Genomic DNA, 17,949 nt, shown 5'->3' on the forward strand with positions numbered 1-17,949 from the left:
GTGCTCGGCAGCGGGGGCCTTCTTTCTCCCCGGCTGGTGACTCGTAGCACGGTATGCGGAGCTTGTGGGGACACGGGTTCTCACTTGGGTGTGGCGGTGGCTAGGCACATGGCTTGGCCGGTGGCACGCGTGGGCGGTGGAGTTGTAGAGATTTCACGGTTGTCTGGGTCTGTAGTAGCAGCGACCCCGATCGGATCTGCCCACGGCGGTAGGGAGCTCTTGGGCTTCCTAGGAACCCACGGGTTGTACTAGTGGCTTCGAGGGAATGGGTAGTCTTCCTCCATGGTGGCGGTGGTTCAGACGGCCATTGGCACGGCGCCGAGCTTCTTCAGGGGCATGATGACTTGGTGATGGCGGCAAGGCTGCGGCCTGAGGATGGTGGGCGCAGGGACGCCATGGGTGGTGATGGAGATGATGGTGACCGGTGCGACAAAGGCGACCAGAGTGGCTTGAGGTGCCGGCTACTTGGGTGGCCCCCGTCACGATGGAGATTGGCCAGATCTGACAAAGCGCTAGTCGCTACCCCCTCTGGTGCTGCTTGTTAGCTGTCAGTCAGTGGCTCAAGTTAGTTCTCGTTTTGCACGGCACGGTGATTTGTTGCGGTGCAGCCGTGATGGCAATTTTGGCTTCCCTTCATCCTTCAATTGTGGTAGGATCTCGTGGGTTGGGTGCGAGACACCCTATGGCGTCGATAAGTTCAACTGGGATGCTGGGGCGACGTCATTGCATGGCAGGCTACCAATTTGGCTCTCTTTGGGCTTCGTAGTGGTGGTGGTGTCTAGCCCTTTTGGTCATGTGGCCGGCAGGTGGCCCTCACTTCTTTTTCTGCCCAATGCCAGGGCTCCAGGTGAAAATCAATGTTTCTTTGGTCTCGATAGCAGCATCTTTTTCTGCCATTACCCTCATGGGGCATTGTCACTCGGACCGCAATGGTGTGTTGTGTCGTCCTTTGCTCTTGCTCGGCAGTGTCTTCATGTCGTTCTTTTGCCATGCGCATCTTTCTTTGGTGTGAATTCTATTGGCAGGCTATTCTTGTATCTACTATTCACGAGGGCTTTCCTGACTACCTTGTGTCATTCGGCCATGTATTCCGAATGTTGCTTTATATATCAAGAGGGGCAAAAGCCTGGTTCAGGAACTTACTATGGAATGTAGTTCAAAGCCAATTTGTAGGAAACATTCCTGAATCTTACAAATCAAATAAGCCCTCAAAATTCCAATCTTCCAAAATTCATATGAAAATATGTGGAATTAGGTAGACCATCAAACTAAGATAGATACACCTACATATATATCTTCAACCGTGGGAAATTGAAACACACAGTTATTTTGTAAAATATGTTGTTTGATTGAAAAAATGAGATCTTTTTTCTAAAAAACAAGTTAGGATCATGACATTGATTTCATTCAAACATAGAAAACAACATGTGGTTGCATTCGATGGATTTTTTTTTGGTTTAATTACATGTTAGAATAGAACATGTGACGTATTCTTGTAGATTTCAATCCTACAAATAAAACGTCTTGCAAAGGCACTATACAATGTCCATCACAAATGCAAGGACGTCATCTTTAGTGTGGGTAGATCTTACGAGGAATGATGATTGTGGCTTCATATATTCCATTAGATAAATATCACTTGTGGCGTAAAAATATTCAATTCAATTTCATGTGGGGTCAAATGATTATTATGACATGTTGAAAAACAAAAACAACACACACACACACACACACACACACACACACACACACACACACACACACACACACACACACACACACACACACACACACACACACACTTATATTAGTCATATACAACATAAGAATAATTAACTGTATCATTGTCCATTCGATGGGTACACGAATTGGAAGAGTACATGAGGAGCGTTGGTTGCTAAAATTTAAGGTTTCAGTAAAACAGCTAGTTGGTACAATTGGGTACAATGATAAACATCTATTAACTGTGACATGTTTTGGTACGAGATACGCTGATTTATCTAAAGAAAATAAACAATTTGTGCTAATGTTTTTCTGGATTGTCGTTGTAATTTGAAAATATTCTGTTTATTTTAGTAGTATGAGAAATTCAAGCATTGTACTCCCATCGTTCCTTTATATAAGGTGTCTTTGTTTTTCCCAAAAATTCCACAATGTAGGTGTATTTCTCTTTTCGTCCCAGTTTTCCGTGTGTGCCCTTCCACCATCCAATACATTCCGTTCATAAAAACTAGTACGTAGTCCCCAATAGAAAGGTAGTAAGAAAAGAATCTCTCCGTAATTCACGGCGGAGCTGCGACCTGGGACGGTGGCGATGACGTTTTTCTGCAACCGCCATCAGATTTTGCTACAACCGACGACCCGCGACGGTGGTGACCCGCGACCCGCATCCATTCATGGCAGAGCTGCGACCCGCGACCCGCGACGGTGGTGACAACATTTTGTTGCAACCTTCGTCAGTTTTTGCTACTACTGGGCGAGAAATTTATTACATCCATTTAATGGCGGAGAGCGGTGGCTGTCCTTCGGGGGAAACTTGTGAGGCAAGCGTCACGCGAGCAGCGCAATGGGATGCTACAACCATGGAGCATCGAGGCGGCGGGAGTTGCAACCGGTTGATGGCGGAGCTTGAACCAAAATTGATGGCTGGAGAGGATCATCGGCGAGCACCGGGAGGGTAGCTCTGCGAGTCAGCAATCGGCCAGTTGTCGTTGCCCTCGCCAGAGCTGCGCATATGAACGGAGTCACGTGGTGGAGAGGCGAGGGGATTGTTTTTTCTTTTTTCGCATATGAAGTTATGTAGGGATGAGAGCGAAGCCGCGTAAGATCAGACGGCGCCGTGTAGTACGGATTGGGAGGCCGCCGCGGCGCTTCTGGGCCAAACTTGCGCCGTTCGGCCGGCGCCTAGGGTCGCCCATTATTTAATGATGATAAACGTGGAAAGCTAGACTTCTCTAATTTAATAGTTATTATATCGCATGCTATCAGTAGCTCAATGTACGAGAAGTACTGTTGCTCGTACGTGTACTAGGTATTAATGGTGAAGACTGGAAGACAACGATCACATGATCCCACCAAACGTACGGCTCGAAAGAAGGTACGTGAGGAGCGTTGGTTGCTAAATTTCAAGGTTTGATTAAAATAGCTAGTTGGTACAATTAGGTACAATGATAAACATCTATTGACTGCGACATGTTCTGGTACGATATACGATGATTTATCTAAAGAAAATAAACAATTTGTGCTAATGTTTTTTCTTGATTATGGCTCTGAATATTCTGTTTACTGTAGTAGTATGAGGAATTCGTATTACCGTCGTTCCTTCATATAAGGTGTCTTTGTTTTCCCCAAAAAATTTAGTGTAAGCACAAAAGAGTTAGGCACTGTCCATCACAAATGCAAGGACTTCGTCTTTAGTGTGGGTAGATCATTCGAGGAATGCTGATTGTGGCTTCATATATTCCATTAAATAAATATCACTTGTGGCATAAAAATCTTCAATTCAATTTCATGTAGGGTCAAATGACTATTATGACATGTCGAAAAAGAAACACACACACACACACACACACACACACACAGAGAGAGAGAGAGAGAGAGAGAGAGAGAGAGAGGTTATGATATGTGTCTTTTGCATGCTAGAAAAATGTTTTAACTATATTAGTCATATACAACATAAGAATAATTAACTGTATCATTGTCCACTCGAGGGGTACATGAATTGGAAGAGTACGTGAGGAGCGCTGGTTGCTAACATTTAAGGTTTGAGTGAAGCAGCTAGTTGGTACAATTGGGTACAATGATAAACATCTATTAACTGTGACGTGTTTAGGTTCGATGTACGATGATTTATCTAAAGAAAATACAAAATTGGTGCTCGTGTTTCTTCTTGATTATCATTATAATTTCAAAATATTCTATTTATTGTAGTAGTATAACAAATTTAAGCATTGTAGGAGTATCTCATAAAAATAAGATGTGCAGACTCGGGTTTGGTGCGAGTGGTAGTCTTGTAAGTAATAAGTTGCAAAATATTAATTTGTAATCTAGTTATAATATATCGTTGTCTTTTTACACCTATTATTGTACACATATAAAGCTGATTATATATTATATCGTACCACGTGTTTTTCATTTGATTTCCTAGGGTGATTACCATAAGGTAATTGTTGATACATGTGTCTAAGATAAAAAATAAAATCATACTCCCTCCGTTTATTTTTACTTCGCATATAAGATTTAGTCAAAGTCAAACTACACAAAGTTTGACCAAATTTATATAAAAAATATGAACATTTACAATACTAAAACTATATAGTATGAAAATTCGTTTCATGGTGCATCTGATAATATTCATTCCATATTGTGAATGTTTATATTTTTTAATATAAAGTTAGTCAAACTCTACAAAGCTTGACTTTGACCAAACCTTATATGCGGACTAAAAAGAAACGGAGGGAGTAATTACTAGCTTATAGGAGTTTGGGTCACATGATAAACTATAGTCATAAAAATAACCTATGAGAGAAATTATTTCAATATTATGGACGTACATTTAAGTTTTGACACAAATGAATAAAGATCAGATCATCAAGCAATCGAATTTTGGATACAGCACGAAGGAACACAAAAGAAAATACATTTTTTAGCTCAGATTATAGAAAATAAGTACTCTATAAATGTATTATATGTGTACATTGAAATATACAAGGGTGCGGTAAGTAGTTTTTATTTTTTTATAGACTTCGCTTTGCCATCCGCCTCGTCTTTTAGTATATAATATATGTCATTAATAAAAATTCCTATACAATTCTTGGTTGGCCTAGAAATTATAATATTTAGCCGTTTTACAAATAACAAATAGACTATATTAGAAGTAGCAAATATAGTCGCTGAGAGAGGCGACACGTGGTCGATGCCGTCAGCATTGTATGTGGGACTTACATGTTTTTTTTTGACACAGCACAGACGCAAGCGCTCATACATACACTCATACGCTCACCCCTATGAACACGCGCGTGCACACACACCCTATCCCTATGAGCACTTTCGAAAGACCGAGCTGTCATATCATCTTGAGATTTACGAAGTCACCGTAGGCGTCTCGTCGTCGAGGGGAACGTCTCCTCCCACTGAATGCGCATTGCCAGAAATCCTAAAATAAATCTAGGAATAATGCGAGCACCAGGACTTGAACCCTGGTGGGCTGGAGATACCACACTGGCATTATCAACCTCTCCTCTTTCGACAAGTGTTTCGCTCCTGTTCCTGTCACGCTGCTCCTCGTCTTCGACCACCCAATCGATGAACCTGCTGAGACAGTCAAGAAGGCCCTGTCGGAGGCACCCTATCCTATGGCTGGCCGCCTCGTCGTCGGACCCGATGGGGAGCCGATCCACATCTTGTGCACGGGAGAGGGCGTCTCGTTCGTGAGCGCGTCGGCTAGCTGTGCGCTGGACCAACTCATGATGTCGGCGCTGCTCCTCGGGGACCTTGCCGTGCGCTACCCTGCCGATTATTGCCGCCCCAGCGACACCACGCTAGTGGATCGAACCACGTCCTGGCCGACGCGGCTGGGATGGCGCAGTTCCTCCAGGCCGTCGCCGAGCTCGCCCGTGGGATGCCAACGCCGTCCGTCGTTCCGGTCCGGTCCGAAGCCGATGGCACAATCCCGCGCCTCCCGTCGCCTGTCGTCACCGCAATGAGGTCTAGGATGAGGGTTGGAATGGAGGAAATGGCATGCCTCCACGTCACCATCTCATGGAGCTTGATCAGCTGCATCAAAGCCGAGTGTGGCGGCGACTGCACGGTGTTCGACGCCGTCGCAGCGGTGCTGTGGCAGTGCCGCACCCGCGTGCTGATCTCCAACCCCGACACGCCAGCGGCCCTCGTCTTCTCGAGCGACATGCGCGGGCTAGTGCGTGCCAAGCGCGGCTACTACGGCAACTGCGTCGGGAGTCAGCCGGTGGAGGCGAAGAGCAGCACGGTGGCGAGCGGCGACATCAAGGACCTGGTGAAGCTCATAAGGCTTGCCAAGGAGATAATACAGGGTATGATCACGGACGGCGGCGACGAGACCACCAGCGCCTGTGCCGGGGTGGGTCAGCAGCAGGAGAACCCCCCTCCGAGGCACAACACGCTGGTTGTGACAAGCTTGCGGAACCTTGGGTTCGACGCGGTAGACTTTGGGCGTGGGGGACCGGCGCGGGTGATGCCACCACTGTCACCGGCAGAGCGGGTGCCCATGAACGTCTGCGTCATGTGCCCGCCATGCAAGGGAACGGACGGCGTCGACGTCGTGTCCCTCTGCGTCAAGCCGGAGCACGCCGATGCCTTCCTACGGGAGTTGGCCGCCTTACACATGCACATGCACATGCTCGCACGTTTATAGTGCATGCACGCAAGCATGCACATCCACACATGCGATGAAGAATAAATGCCGTGAACAAGAATTTTCACACATAGTCAGTACAAATCCCGTATGGCAAATAAAAAAACACTTCAAATTTTCTTACTTGTATCATTATCTTATAATAAGTTATGTATGTTTTAAATAAGGGGATTTAATAAACATTTGAATATTTCTTTCTTCCCTGGCTCATCTTACCACTCATAGGAAACATAGATCAAGCTTTGCAGGCATTGCTCGGTGCAAGTCCCCGTATGCGGTACCATTCTAAATATGGACCTTAGAGGTCCATTTCTAGAATAAAAGCACATACAAAGAGACCGCAAGTAAGCTTATGACTTCATCTCGGACACACACAGTGTCATATGCCAAGGACTTTGCAAACCGAATATCACAACAATTTCACTACCAAAGAGGCAACATATATATGAATTGGGCATACAAGTGCCAAGATCCAAATTATAATACAACTAGAGACCAACATGGTCCAACATAACACAAACACAACAAAAGTCATCAATAGTATGGGTACAGACAATATCCAAAGTACCAAAGAGGCGAAAACATATGTATAATTCTTTACGGTTTAAGACTAGTTTTGGAAATATGTTTAATCTCAAGTTGCACTTTTTGTCTGACCCATGTGAACTGCACCAGAGAACAACCGACTACAGGGGATAGACAAGTAAACTCCAACGACGGAGTGCAGTTACCGAACTGGGAAGTGAAGCATGGCATGAATCAAAGTGAATCGCATGACTTTTTTTGGTCTTTCTATAATATTTTTTATATATCCATCGGGGGGACTGCAAGGACCAAATTAGTGAACTGCAGATTTTGTTTTATGAGTGTCAAATGTTATATGCGAGTCAAATGTGTGCTGGAGCAAACCAAAGAAATAAATCTATATTACAGTTTTTCGGAGTGTTTCTTAAGATGGCAGTCCAACAAGTAGACATGTGGCAAGCGTTGGAACCTTGCTGAGGGTCAAAGGGATGGAACTTGGCACAGATGACATATGGCAGTGGCACCTGGTACATTCCAGAACATTTTGTCCCTGTGCGCAATGGTGAAGCTACCTTAGGCCTTGGCCTGCCTAGCCCAGAAGGAATGCTGGACACTATGCAGCCAGACCAACAGTTTCCATCAGGTTAACCCATCCGGCCCGCCTTACTATTTGTTTCACCCTATGCCACTGTTGTGCGTGACGCTCGGCAAACTGCTGCCGAGTGTGAGTAGCAAGGCATTGGGCCAAGAAGACACGTCACGGCAACTGTGAGCTCACGAAAGCAGCCTTGTCCACGGTTTTGTAGCCTTTCCTTCGTTGTCCCTTGAAGGCTAGGACAAACTATTTCCTCCAAACTTCGTCGGTGAGCCCGTGGATTTGCCACCCCTCGGCCTGCCGCTCCATCAGCCGGTGGCTGGGAGGGGAATCCCGGTGCCTCTGCTCCGGTTGGTAGTTCTAGATTAGGGTCTTTTAGTCCATGCGGGTGTGGCGCTCGGACGGATGGTGGCGCTTCTTTTTTGACTTTGTATTTTGAGCTTTGATTCTCTTCGAGTTTGTCGATACGCACGTAGTCAACGGTGCTCGGCGTAGGTTCCTGCCGTCTCCTTGTGGCAACGAGGTTAGGGTTTCTTATCATGTGGTGAGATTTGGATAGGTTCTTTATATTTATTCAAGGGTTCAACTGCGACGAGCGCGTGGCTTTAAGGCAATGGTCCATAGGGGCACGTGCATGAAGACTACCCCTGCATTCATCGGCAAGATCAAGCTGACTAATCTAGTGGAGCGGCGACAATGGCACGCCGGCGGTTCGTTCTGGCGACGGTAGTGATCGTTTGGTGGTCTCAGAATCTTGATGTAGTTTTTATTATGTTTGAGGTGCTTTGTACTACCGATGAAGCTCATTTGATAATAGATCTGAATTCATTTTGAGGAAGAAAAAGAACCTTGTCCACGGTTTGCCGAGCCACCTTCGATTTTAATCAAACACAGTGACTCACGTCACAGAAATCCGTACACAAGGACCCAAATCGTGCGTGGGTGTGGCTACCCCCATAACCATTCCACGAGAGAAGACCTTCACCGTCGCTGGCCAAAATTGGTGTATAAATACCACCTCTTTGGCTACATCGAGTCTCCCACCAGGAACAAAGACACCATGGGCGTGGCCATGATCTGGGTGGCGGTGGCGGCGTCTTTGGCCACGTCGTGGGCCATCATCAGCGCGTTGTCACGGTTCTTGTGGTCACCCCTCGCCATAACAAGGGCGTTCCGGGCGCAGGGCGTGCGCGGGCCGGACTACCGGTTCCTGGTCGGCAACATCGTCGAGATGAAGCGGCTCCTCGTGGAGAGCGCAGGCCTCGTGCTCGACGTCGGCTGCCATGACTACGGCGCCCTGGTGCAGCCCCACTTTCGCAAATGGATGGCCCTCTACGGTACGTCCACGCCTTAATTTTTTGGACCATTTGCACGGGCGCTTTCTTCTCATCCTACTACCTCCGTCCTGTGATCCTCTTTGTATTTTATGCCAAAATTTAATTAATCAGAATTATAACTGATCAAAAATTAGTGCACATCACAAAAAATTATATCGTTGGATTCGTCACTACTAGGAAAAGGGCTATAGATAGGATTGATTCTAATGGCGCACCGTGGAAGCAGTGCGCCACTACTATATACTAATGGCGCACCTGTTTATGATACGTCATTAGTGTGGAAGACACTAATGGCGCACCGTAAACAGGGTGCGCCACTAGTATGAATTATTTTTTTTCCATTTTCCCATACATACTAATGGCGCATCGGGTCCATAATGCGCCATTACTATCTATAACTACTAATGGCGCACCAAGCAGGCAGTGCGCCATTACTGTAAATTTTGTTTTATTCTTTTTTTTTGCAAAACTACTAATGGCGCATCGTGGCACAGTGCGCCATTACTAGTTTAAACTAGTAATGGCGCACTCAGAGGAGATGCGCCATTAGTATATATACTTATTATTTTTACTTTTTTGCAAAACTACTAATGGCGCACCGTAGGCTGATGCGCCATTAGTAACCAGGGTTACTAATGGCGCATTTTCCTACGGTGCGCCATTAGTAACCTGGGACCAACAAGATATTTTGGACAGCCCACACCTACCCACTCACTTTCCCCACCTCCTTCTCCAAGCTTTCGGCCATCTCCTCCTCCTCACCTCATTTCCACCATAGATTCAACAAAATTAAGTGGTGAAATTACCTTTTTTTGGTAGGTAAGTAAGGGAAAGCTATCTTCATGATATAGATCTATTTTTTTTTCTCCCTAGCTCGCTCCAACAACGTGCACATGCACTTTTTGTGGCCTGGCTAGATCTATGTATGTTTGTGGTGTTGCATGTGTTTGTGGTGTTGCATATATGTTTGTGTTTGAAGGTACCGGTATTTGAAATATGCGATAGTTGCCAATATTTTGCCGGAATGTTTTGATTCATTTCCGTTTCAGCGAGAATTTTGGCACTATGCATTTTTTTGGTCCTATTTTTAGGGAAGGTCATGCCAAATTTTCTCTTGGTTCTAACATATCGTTTTGCTCTACCCCACAGGCGACCATGGTCCGCACGATGACTGAAGGCATCGTGAATAGGTTTTTGAGCTCCGCGAAGGCCGAGATGCTTCAAAAGAACGAGACGGAGATAAGATGTCCATGTCGAAGATGCAAGCTGAAGAGCCTTATTGCGGACCCGGATTCCGGGCTGGTGCGGGACCACCTGCTCTTGCGTGGTTTCATGGATGGCTATCGGTGGCAAGGTGATGAAGATGACTATCAAGTCGTCCATGGCCGGGGCCGGGCAAGAAATGAGGAAGGGCAACAAGACAAGTACCACCGCGGCGAGGGCGGGCGAGAAGATGAAGAATCTCCAGGACATGATCACGACGGTGATGCTGTAGTCATCATGTAGAAGATGTCGTACATGATGATGAGGAAGATCAAGACGAAGGGAATGATCATGAAGATGAAGATGCCGGAGCAGACGACGATGGAGGCTGGGTGCAGGACCCTCATATTCAAGAGCTGCTTCTCAAGCGGACGGATAACGCAAGAGCTGCCGCCCGAGAGAAAGCCAAGCTGGATCAACTGGAGATAGACGCGGTTACTCCATTGTATGAAGGATGCAGGCCCGAGGATACCCGCCTGAAAGTAACGCTCATGGCTCTGGAGATGAAGGTAAAACACAAAATGACCGACGCATGCTTCGACGAGAACATGTCATTCTGGCACAAACGTCTTCCCAAGGGGAACAAGTGCCCGACCAGTTTCGAGGAGGCGAAGAAAATCGTGTGTCCTCTGGATTTACCGCACGTGAAATACCATGTGTGCATGAACAATTGCATCATTTATCGGGACGAGCACGCGGAGTCTACCATATGTCCGGTGTGCGGCGTCACTCGATAGAAGAAGAGGAAGAAAGCTCCTCGAAAATCGGTGTGGTACTTTCCGATCACTCCTCGTCTGCAGCGGTATTTCACGGACCCTAAGGTAGCAAAGCTCCTGCGTTGGCACGCGGATAGGGAGGAGAAGAAGCGAGAAGATGACGCAAATGATCCGGAGATAGATAAAAAAGACAAGATGCTGAGTCACCCTAAGGATGCGAGCCAGTGGCAAGCGTTGAACTTTGAATACCCAGAATTTGGGAACGATCCAAGGAACATCGTGCTGGGCGCGAGCACCGATGGAGTCAATCCGTTTGGCAGCCAGAGAAGCACACATAGCACCTGCCTGTGTTTGTGTGGATGTACAACCTTCCCCCTGGTTGTGCATGAAGAGGAAGTACATTCACATGAGTATGCTAATTGAAGGGCCGAAACAACCAGGGAACGACATCAATCTGTATCTGGGGCTGCTGAAAGAGGAGCTTGACACGCTGTGGAAAACGCCAGCCAATACGTGGGACGCCGCAGAGAAAGAATATTTCCCTATGAGAGCCGCACTGCTCACGACGGTGCATGACTATCTCGGTTACGGATATCTCGCGGGGCAGGTAGTCCACGGATTTTCTGGATGCGTAAGGTGCATGGATGACACAACGTATCGCCAGCTAGATAGAGATCCCGGGTCTCCGAAAACCGTGTTCATGGAACATCGAAGGTGGCTTCGCGATGATGACCCGTGGAGGAAACGCAAGGATCTGTTCGATGGTGAAACCGAACCCCGAAAACGCCCGTGTACGAGGAGCGGCGAGGAAATAGACAAGCTGTTGAAAAATTGGAAAGACTGCCCACTGCCGGGAAAGAAGCGAAAGGCGCCAGAGCCGCTGCTGAAGGTATGGAAAACGAGGTCTGTTTTCTGGGACTTGCCGTACTGGAAGATCCACCGTGTGCCTCACAGCCTTGATGTCATGCATATCACGAAGAACGTGTGCGAGAGTCTGCTTGGTACCCTGCTTGGCACCTCGCCAGCAAGCGCCCCCTCCGTCAGTTGCACGCCCGCCGTTGGCGGTGCCTCGACATTAGCCGAGCTCGACGGCATCACGGTAACTAAGCCTCTCGGCCGATGACTTCATCTCCTTGCCTTTGACTGGGCATCCCTGACGCCCTATACATGTTTTTCCAGGGCACCGCCGACGTTCCTTGCACTCTTCTGCACTTCGTGGGCGCCGAGTTGGTCGATGTCGCCAAGGGCAGAATCGTTCAACCGGGCAACCCCATGTTCCACGGTAATCCGATGCCAACCACAATGTATAGGGTTGAAGTGGTCCGGGTGCTGCCAGGCTGCGACGAGCTATTACCTCCGATTCGACCCGCTGGGGCCGACGAAGAAGATGAGATGACCCTCGGCACCTGCGTAAACTGGCCCCTGCTATGGCCGAAGAGCCAGATTCGTTTGGGGGCGGGGGACACCACCCCACAGACAAGACCGCCAGTCGTGCCGGCGCCAAGCCATGGCAAGAACGCCGCAACGCTACCGGACCTGCCGGACATCCCTATGGCACAGGATCCGGACAACCCTATGGCACAGGATCCGGACGACGACGACAACGACGACGGTACATTTACCAAAGTTGATAAGTACTTTGCCGAACATGGGTACGCTGACGAGTTCTGCGGGCCTCTTTCTCAAGAACCCAACCAAGACCACCGCGATCTAGCTGGTACGGCGGAGAAATCCAATTGCAACAAGCGTCGTCTGGCGTTCAGTTCTCAGGACACGCCTCCAGCTCCCGCCTTCACCGAGCCTCAGATAGCCGAGGCGCGAAATATTATCAGCCCCAACACGCTGAAGAAGGCGGTCTGTGAGCAGAACTCGGTCCCATTACAGGAGATCAAGAAGAAGGGCCGGAAACGAAAGACTAACAAGGGCGCCGGTGCGAGCCAGCCGGCATCGAGTTCGATCCGTGCTCAGGACGGGCCACCTTCACCTAAGGATATCTCGAGGAGGGTGCATGTGGCGGGTAGGGCGATGCTACCGCCAAATATGCTGAATGCTGCAACCGGTGCTATGCGGAGTCTGCACGACAGTGTTCTGATTTTGGAGAAGCGGCGTCTCAGAGAGAAGGATGTGGCATACCCGGTTTTCGTGGCCAAGGTGCCAGAGAGCAAGGGCTTTGTGGATGGCGACATCGGGGGTATGATCGTCCTGCGGTTTGATGACATCTTTGCTATGTTTAACCTTCATCCGTTGCACTACACCTTCGTTCGGCTGTTTTCGCTGAGCATGCAGATGCGGATCATTAGAGACAATATCCCGGACATCGTGATAGTCGACCCCTTCTACATGCGTGCCAAGCACTTGAGCAGCGCTGGGGACCGCCAAGTTGCGAGTTCACACCTCGAAGGCGTCATTCTGGCAAACGCAGATAAGGATAACTTCCTTGTGCCTTACTTTCCCGAGTAAGTCATCCCTTAACCGCCCCGTAACATATGATTTCTTAGATTTCGATCGTTCTTTTTTTTCTAACATTCCGTGTTCTGTGCAGTGACACACATTGCACACTCATCCTCTTAAGCCCGAAATATTCCATGGCCACATATTTCGACCCGAACCGTAACTCCATGATAGACTACACAAATGTGAAGAAAGTTCTTGATGATGTTCTCCCCGGCTACGCCCAATCTGGAGGCACCTTCACCAGGCCAGTTCGTAAGTACGGCAAGCACATCTTCTCACACAATACGAAGTTCTGCTGCGTCAAGCAGCCGCCTGGCGGTTAGAAGGATGCCTACTACGCCCTCCATCACATGCGGGCGATCGTAAGGGACCATCATCACCTTCTGCTACCAGATAATCTCAAAGATTGGGCCGCGAGCTTGTCGGCAGTCCAGGACGCGGACCTCAGACAAGAATTCTTTCGCATCCAGTCGGAGTTTGCGGACATCATCCATCAAGATGTCCTTCATACCGCGGGGCAGTTCTTCCTCAGATATCAACCGTCCAACAGTGAGATAGATGAAACGCTACAAATGCAGGGTGACAACGACCGTGATTACATGACCATCACGACAGACGGCGGCTTCACCCACGCTCCTGTCCGATGAGTTGAGTCGAAAGTAGTGATGTGTAGTTCTGAAACATTGATTGGCTCATGTTGTAATTAAACTTTAATGAATTCGGATGTCTCTTTGGTTTGGACGGTTGTTCAACTTAGATGTAATCGATGCTATTTATTAGTAGGACCATGAATCGTGCTATTAATGTCTTGCTTTTCTCTTCCGATCCTTTTGTTGCATACTTACACATTGCTTATGTATTGTCTGTTGTTTGGCTTGTGCATAGAGATGCCGTCGTATGTCGTGTACAAGGGTAAGGTTCCCGGAGTCTACGATGACTGGGAGGAGTGTCGGAGACAGGTTCACCGTTTCAGCGGTAACAGTTACAAAGGGTACACCACTAGGGCGGAGGCCGAATCTAGATACGCCCGCTATCTAGCGGGAGAGAGGAGGGAGCGTTGGAGAAACTGGATGAAGACCAGTTTGATCGCGATGATGCTCATCGTGATGACCACAGCTCTCTTCTATGTGATGGTAGTTTAGATGATCGATATCGACTTGTAATGTGAAGGCAAACTCGATACTCGCGGTCTTGAGACTTGTAATGTTTTATCTTTGTCCGGTCTTTTGAATCCGGAGACTAATATGATGAATTGTATTCGGAGACTAATCTTCTATTGTATTTGATGAATCTGATGTTGCTGTGTGCTGCTGTCTATATTCTATGCAATAATATATTTTGTAACCTGTGCAAAAATCAGAAAAGCAAAAAAAAATAAAACCTAATATTCATACTAATGGCGCACCACACAAGACACTAATGGCGCACTGTGATCATCACACTAATGGCGCATTAGCTGCTGGTGCGCCATTAGAATGCCAAAGCACATTTGTACATATGGCCCCTGGGAGGCATTCTAATGGCGCACTGCAGGCTACACTAATGGCGCACTACGCGGTGCGCCATTAGAACACCAGATACTAATGGCGCACCAGTAGTGCGCCATTAGAAGGCAAATTCGGTGCGCCACTAGCATGCCTTTTCCTAGTAGTGCGTATTTGAACATAATTTTCGAGGATACTTTTTTCTGACATGTATTCACATTTTATTAATTAAACATGGTGAAATTTTGGCACAAAGTATTAAGGAGACTAATAAACTAGGACGGAGGTAGTTCATACGTACGTGATGATGGAGTGTGCGCGCATGCAGGACGTACGTTCGTCTCGTGGCTCGGAAAGAGGCCGGAATTGTTCATGGGGGACGTGGACATGGTGAAGCAGGTGCTCTCTGACCGCTCGGGGCTGTTCCCGAAGAATCCCATCAACCACCACTTTGCCTGCTTGCTCGGCAAAGGGCTCATCCTCATCGACGGCGACGAGTGGAAGCGCCACCGCAAGGTCGTCCACCCAGTCTTCAGTGTCGACAAGCTAAAGGTGTATAATACTTTTTTTAGCAAACTAGCAATTCCATTAATAAAAAAACTATTAGAATTTGTGAGATACAAATTCTATTATACTGGTATAGATGCAAATCCGTTAATAATTCTTTTCTAACATGTTAATCTAAAATATTAGCGCGTGACCGAATCAAGTGACCTAATGGAGACCATATAAAAAAATAAAAAATAAACATCACCTATTTAGGAACGGAGGAAGTATTACTTCCGTACGGGACTTTTCTGACTCATTGCTTGGCTCCATAGATGTTGGCAGTAACGGTGTCTGATTGTGTTGGGTTGATGCTGTCGGACTGGGAAGCAAAGTTGGAGAAGAGTAGTGGCCATGTGGAAGTCGATATTAGTTGCCAGTTCGAGGAGGTTGCGGCCAACGTGATCTCACGCGTGGCATTTGGGAGAAACCACAAAGAGGCCAAGCAAGTCTATCTGGCGCAGAAAGAGCTCCAATTTCTTGCCTTCTCTAGTTTATTCAATGTTTGGAACCTCGTCCCAGGATTCAGGTACATACTTCGCATGTGACACATGCAACATGTGCAAAATCAACAGGCAATTAATATACAATTTCAGAAAGAACAGTTTGACGAATGCATATTCATGTTTCTGAAATTAACCAGGTACCTTCCTACGAAAAATAACGTAAAGATGCATACGCTCAACAAAGAGGTGAGGAGCATACTCGTCAACATCATCAAAAATCGCCTTAACTGCAAGGACACCATGGGATACGGGAACGACATGCTTGGGATAATCCTGAATGCTTGCGGGCCAGAGCACGCGCAAAACCCACTCATGAGCATGGACGAGATCATAGAAGAGTGCAAGACCTTCTACTTAGCTGGCCATGAGACCACTGCACAGCTGCTCACCTGGACCACGTTCTTGTTAAGCACCCACTCAGAGTGGCAAGAGAAGCTTAGGGAGGAGGTGACGAGAGAGAGTGGCACGGAAATCCCTGCTGGCGACATGCTCAACAATATGAAGCTGGTCGACATGTTCATTCTAGAAACTCTCAGGCTATATGGCCCCGTCACCAACATCCAGAGGAAAACAGGCAGCAATCTTGAGCTCAGGGGCATTAGGGTGCCGGAAGGCACAATTCTATCGACCCCGATCAAGACGATACACCGCGACAAGGAGCTCTGGGGTGAGGACGCTGAAGAATTCAAGCCTCAGAGGTTCAAGAACGGGGTGAGCAGGGCCGCAAAGCACCCATACGCATTTCTGCCTTTCTCTATGGGGCCCAGGGCTTGCATTGGGCAGAACTTTACCATGATCGAGGCCAAGGTTGTGCTCGCGATGATCCTGCAGAGGTTCTCAGTCTCACTATCCCCAAAGTATGTCCATGCACCCATGGATGTATTCACGATACGACCGAGATATGGGCTTCAAGTGGTCCTCAAAAGCTTGCATGTGTAGATTTGTGCTTAGTATATCGGTAATAATAAGATGCCACATAATGTGGGTTGTACCACGGAACATGCTACTCAATCTGTGCTTGGCGACTAATAATTCACGTTTTCATTATTTTCATTGTACCACACCCTCCCTCTACACTTTAATAAAGTTGATATTTACTGGTCTATACTGGCTCGAAGATCACCATGTTACCTGATGGGGTCACCTACTAAGGGTAGGGCCATGAACCTGACATATAGGGCCCACCTAGGGCCCACACCATCATTGTAAGGTTCTTGAACTATACGTGCATTCGGATGCCCACGTCTGTATATCAACTCGGATATGACTCATGCACTGGAATGCTCAGACGTTTTACCGCCAACTGTCACAATTCCAGTAAAAGTATAGATGGTGGTTCTGCTAAAAAACGTGGGGAAAAGGTAAAACAATAGAAACTGAATTCCTGTAACGACAGAAATATATAAATGTGCAAGACGGTAGAAGAAGGAAAACTCCCTATAAACTGAAAGTTGCTTGTAGCATTGCATATATATGAGAGAGAAGGAGAACCCAAACATCAAAAACAATGAAGCTGGCTACCATTACACATTGCTGCTAGCTACTCAACACCGGGTGATGTGATGTGTCCGTCCTCCACACCAGATGCCACCGGCCGGCCAGCAGCTTCAGACATGATGACCTGCATGCTCTAGTACTTAATTAGCATGCCATGGCACATCCTTCTTTGCCTGCATCTCCTTAATTTTCTTTTGAAAAACTGCAGACCCACTCATCTTCCTCTATGATAAAACCTTCATTCATATTTAACTAGTGACCTCCACCTAAAGGACCTGCGGCTATTCATGATACTGGTAATAGGAGGAGGGCGTGCATGTGGTTTCTTCACCGATGCGTCGAGGTCTGGAGCTAGAAGAGTCTGCCATAGTTCTTTTGACAACCGTGGCGTCATCAGTTTTCCGTACTTGCTCCAGTCTTCAACCGTGGCCAACAATGGCAGCTGTCCGATCCGATTCAAAGAGCCATGGATGCGCCTCCTCCTCCACTGTATCACGCATCGTGGATTGCGGTTTGACTGGGCATGATCGATGAAGAGATTAGAAGAATCTCCTACTCAGCCCCCATCAACCCCGATGGTTTGCAGCGAACACATCATGGTTGGGGCTGGATTGCAGATTCAAGTGAAGTGGATC

The 17,949-nt window shown here is 47.4% G+C and overlaps 1 protein-coding gene and 1 pseudogene across 1 annotated transcript; both read left to right on the forward strand.

Moving 5' to 3' along the window:
- Window positions 1-350: 350 nt before the first annotated feature.
- LOC119352585 lies at window positions 351-6,391 on the forward strand (annotated as a pseudogene).
- A 2,180-nt stretch (window positions 6,392-8,571) lies between these two features.
- On the forward strand, window positions 8,572-16,756 carry LOC119358527 (cytochrome P450 709B1-like). Its single transcript, XM_037625024.1, has 4 exons — window positions 8,572-8,848; window positions 15,094-15,317; window positions 15,587-15,840; window positions 15,955-16,756. Exons 1-4 carry the CDS (start codon window positions 8,572-8,574, stop codon window positions 16,754-16,756), a joined length of 1,557 nt encoding a protein of 518 aa, XP_037480921.1.
- Window positions 16,757-17,949: the final 1,193 nt, after the last annotated feature.

The sequence above is a fragment of the Triticum dicoccoides genome, chromosome 2A (genome assembly GCF_002162155.2).
Source record: "Triticum dicoccoides isolate Atlit2015 ecotype Zavitan chromosome 2A, WEW_v2.0, whole genome shotgun sequence".
In the NCBI taxonomy this organism is placed as follows: Eukaryota; Viridiplantae; Streptophyta; class Magnoliopsida; order Poales; family Poaceae; genus Triticum; species Triticum dicoccoides.

Bases quoted from the DNA above. Each gene is read 5' to 3' on its own strand.
- LOC119358527 (XM_037625024.1), top strand. From the start codon at position 8,572: ATGGGCGTGGCCATGATCTGGGTGGCGGTGGCGGCGTCTTTGGCCACG. The intron at 15,318-15,586 runs GTGTATAATACT...TTGGCTCCATAG, and splicing joins TCAGTGTCGACAAGCTAAAG to ATGTTGGCAGTAACGGTGTC. The intron at 15,841-15,954 runs GTACATACTTCG...GAAATTAACCAG, and splicing joins AACCTCGTCCCAGGATTCAG to GTACCTTCCTACGAAAAATA.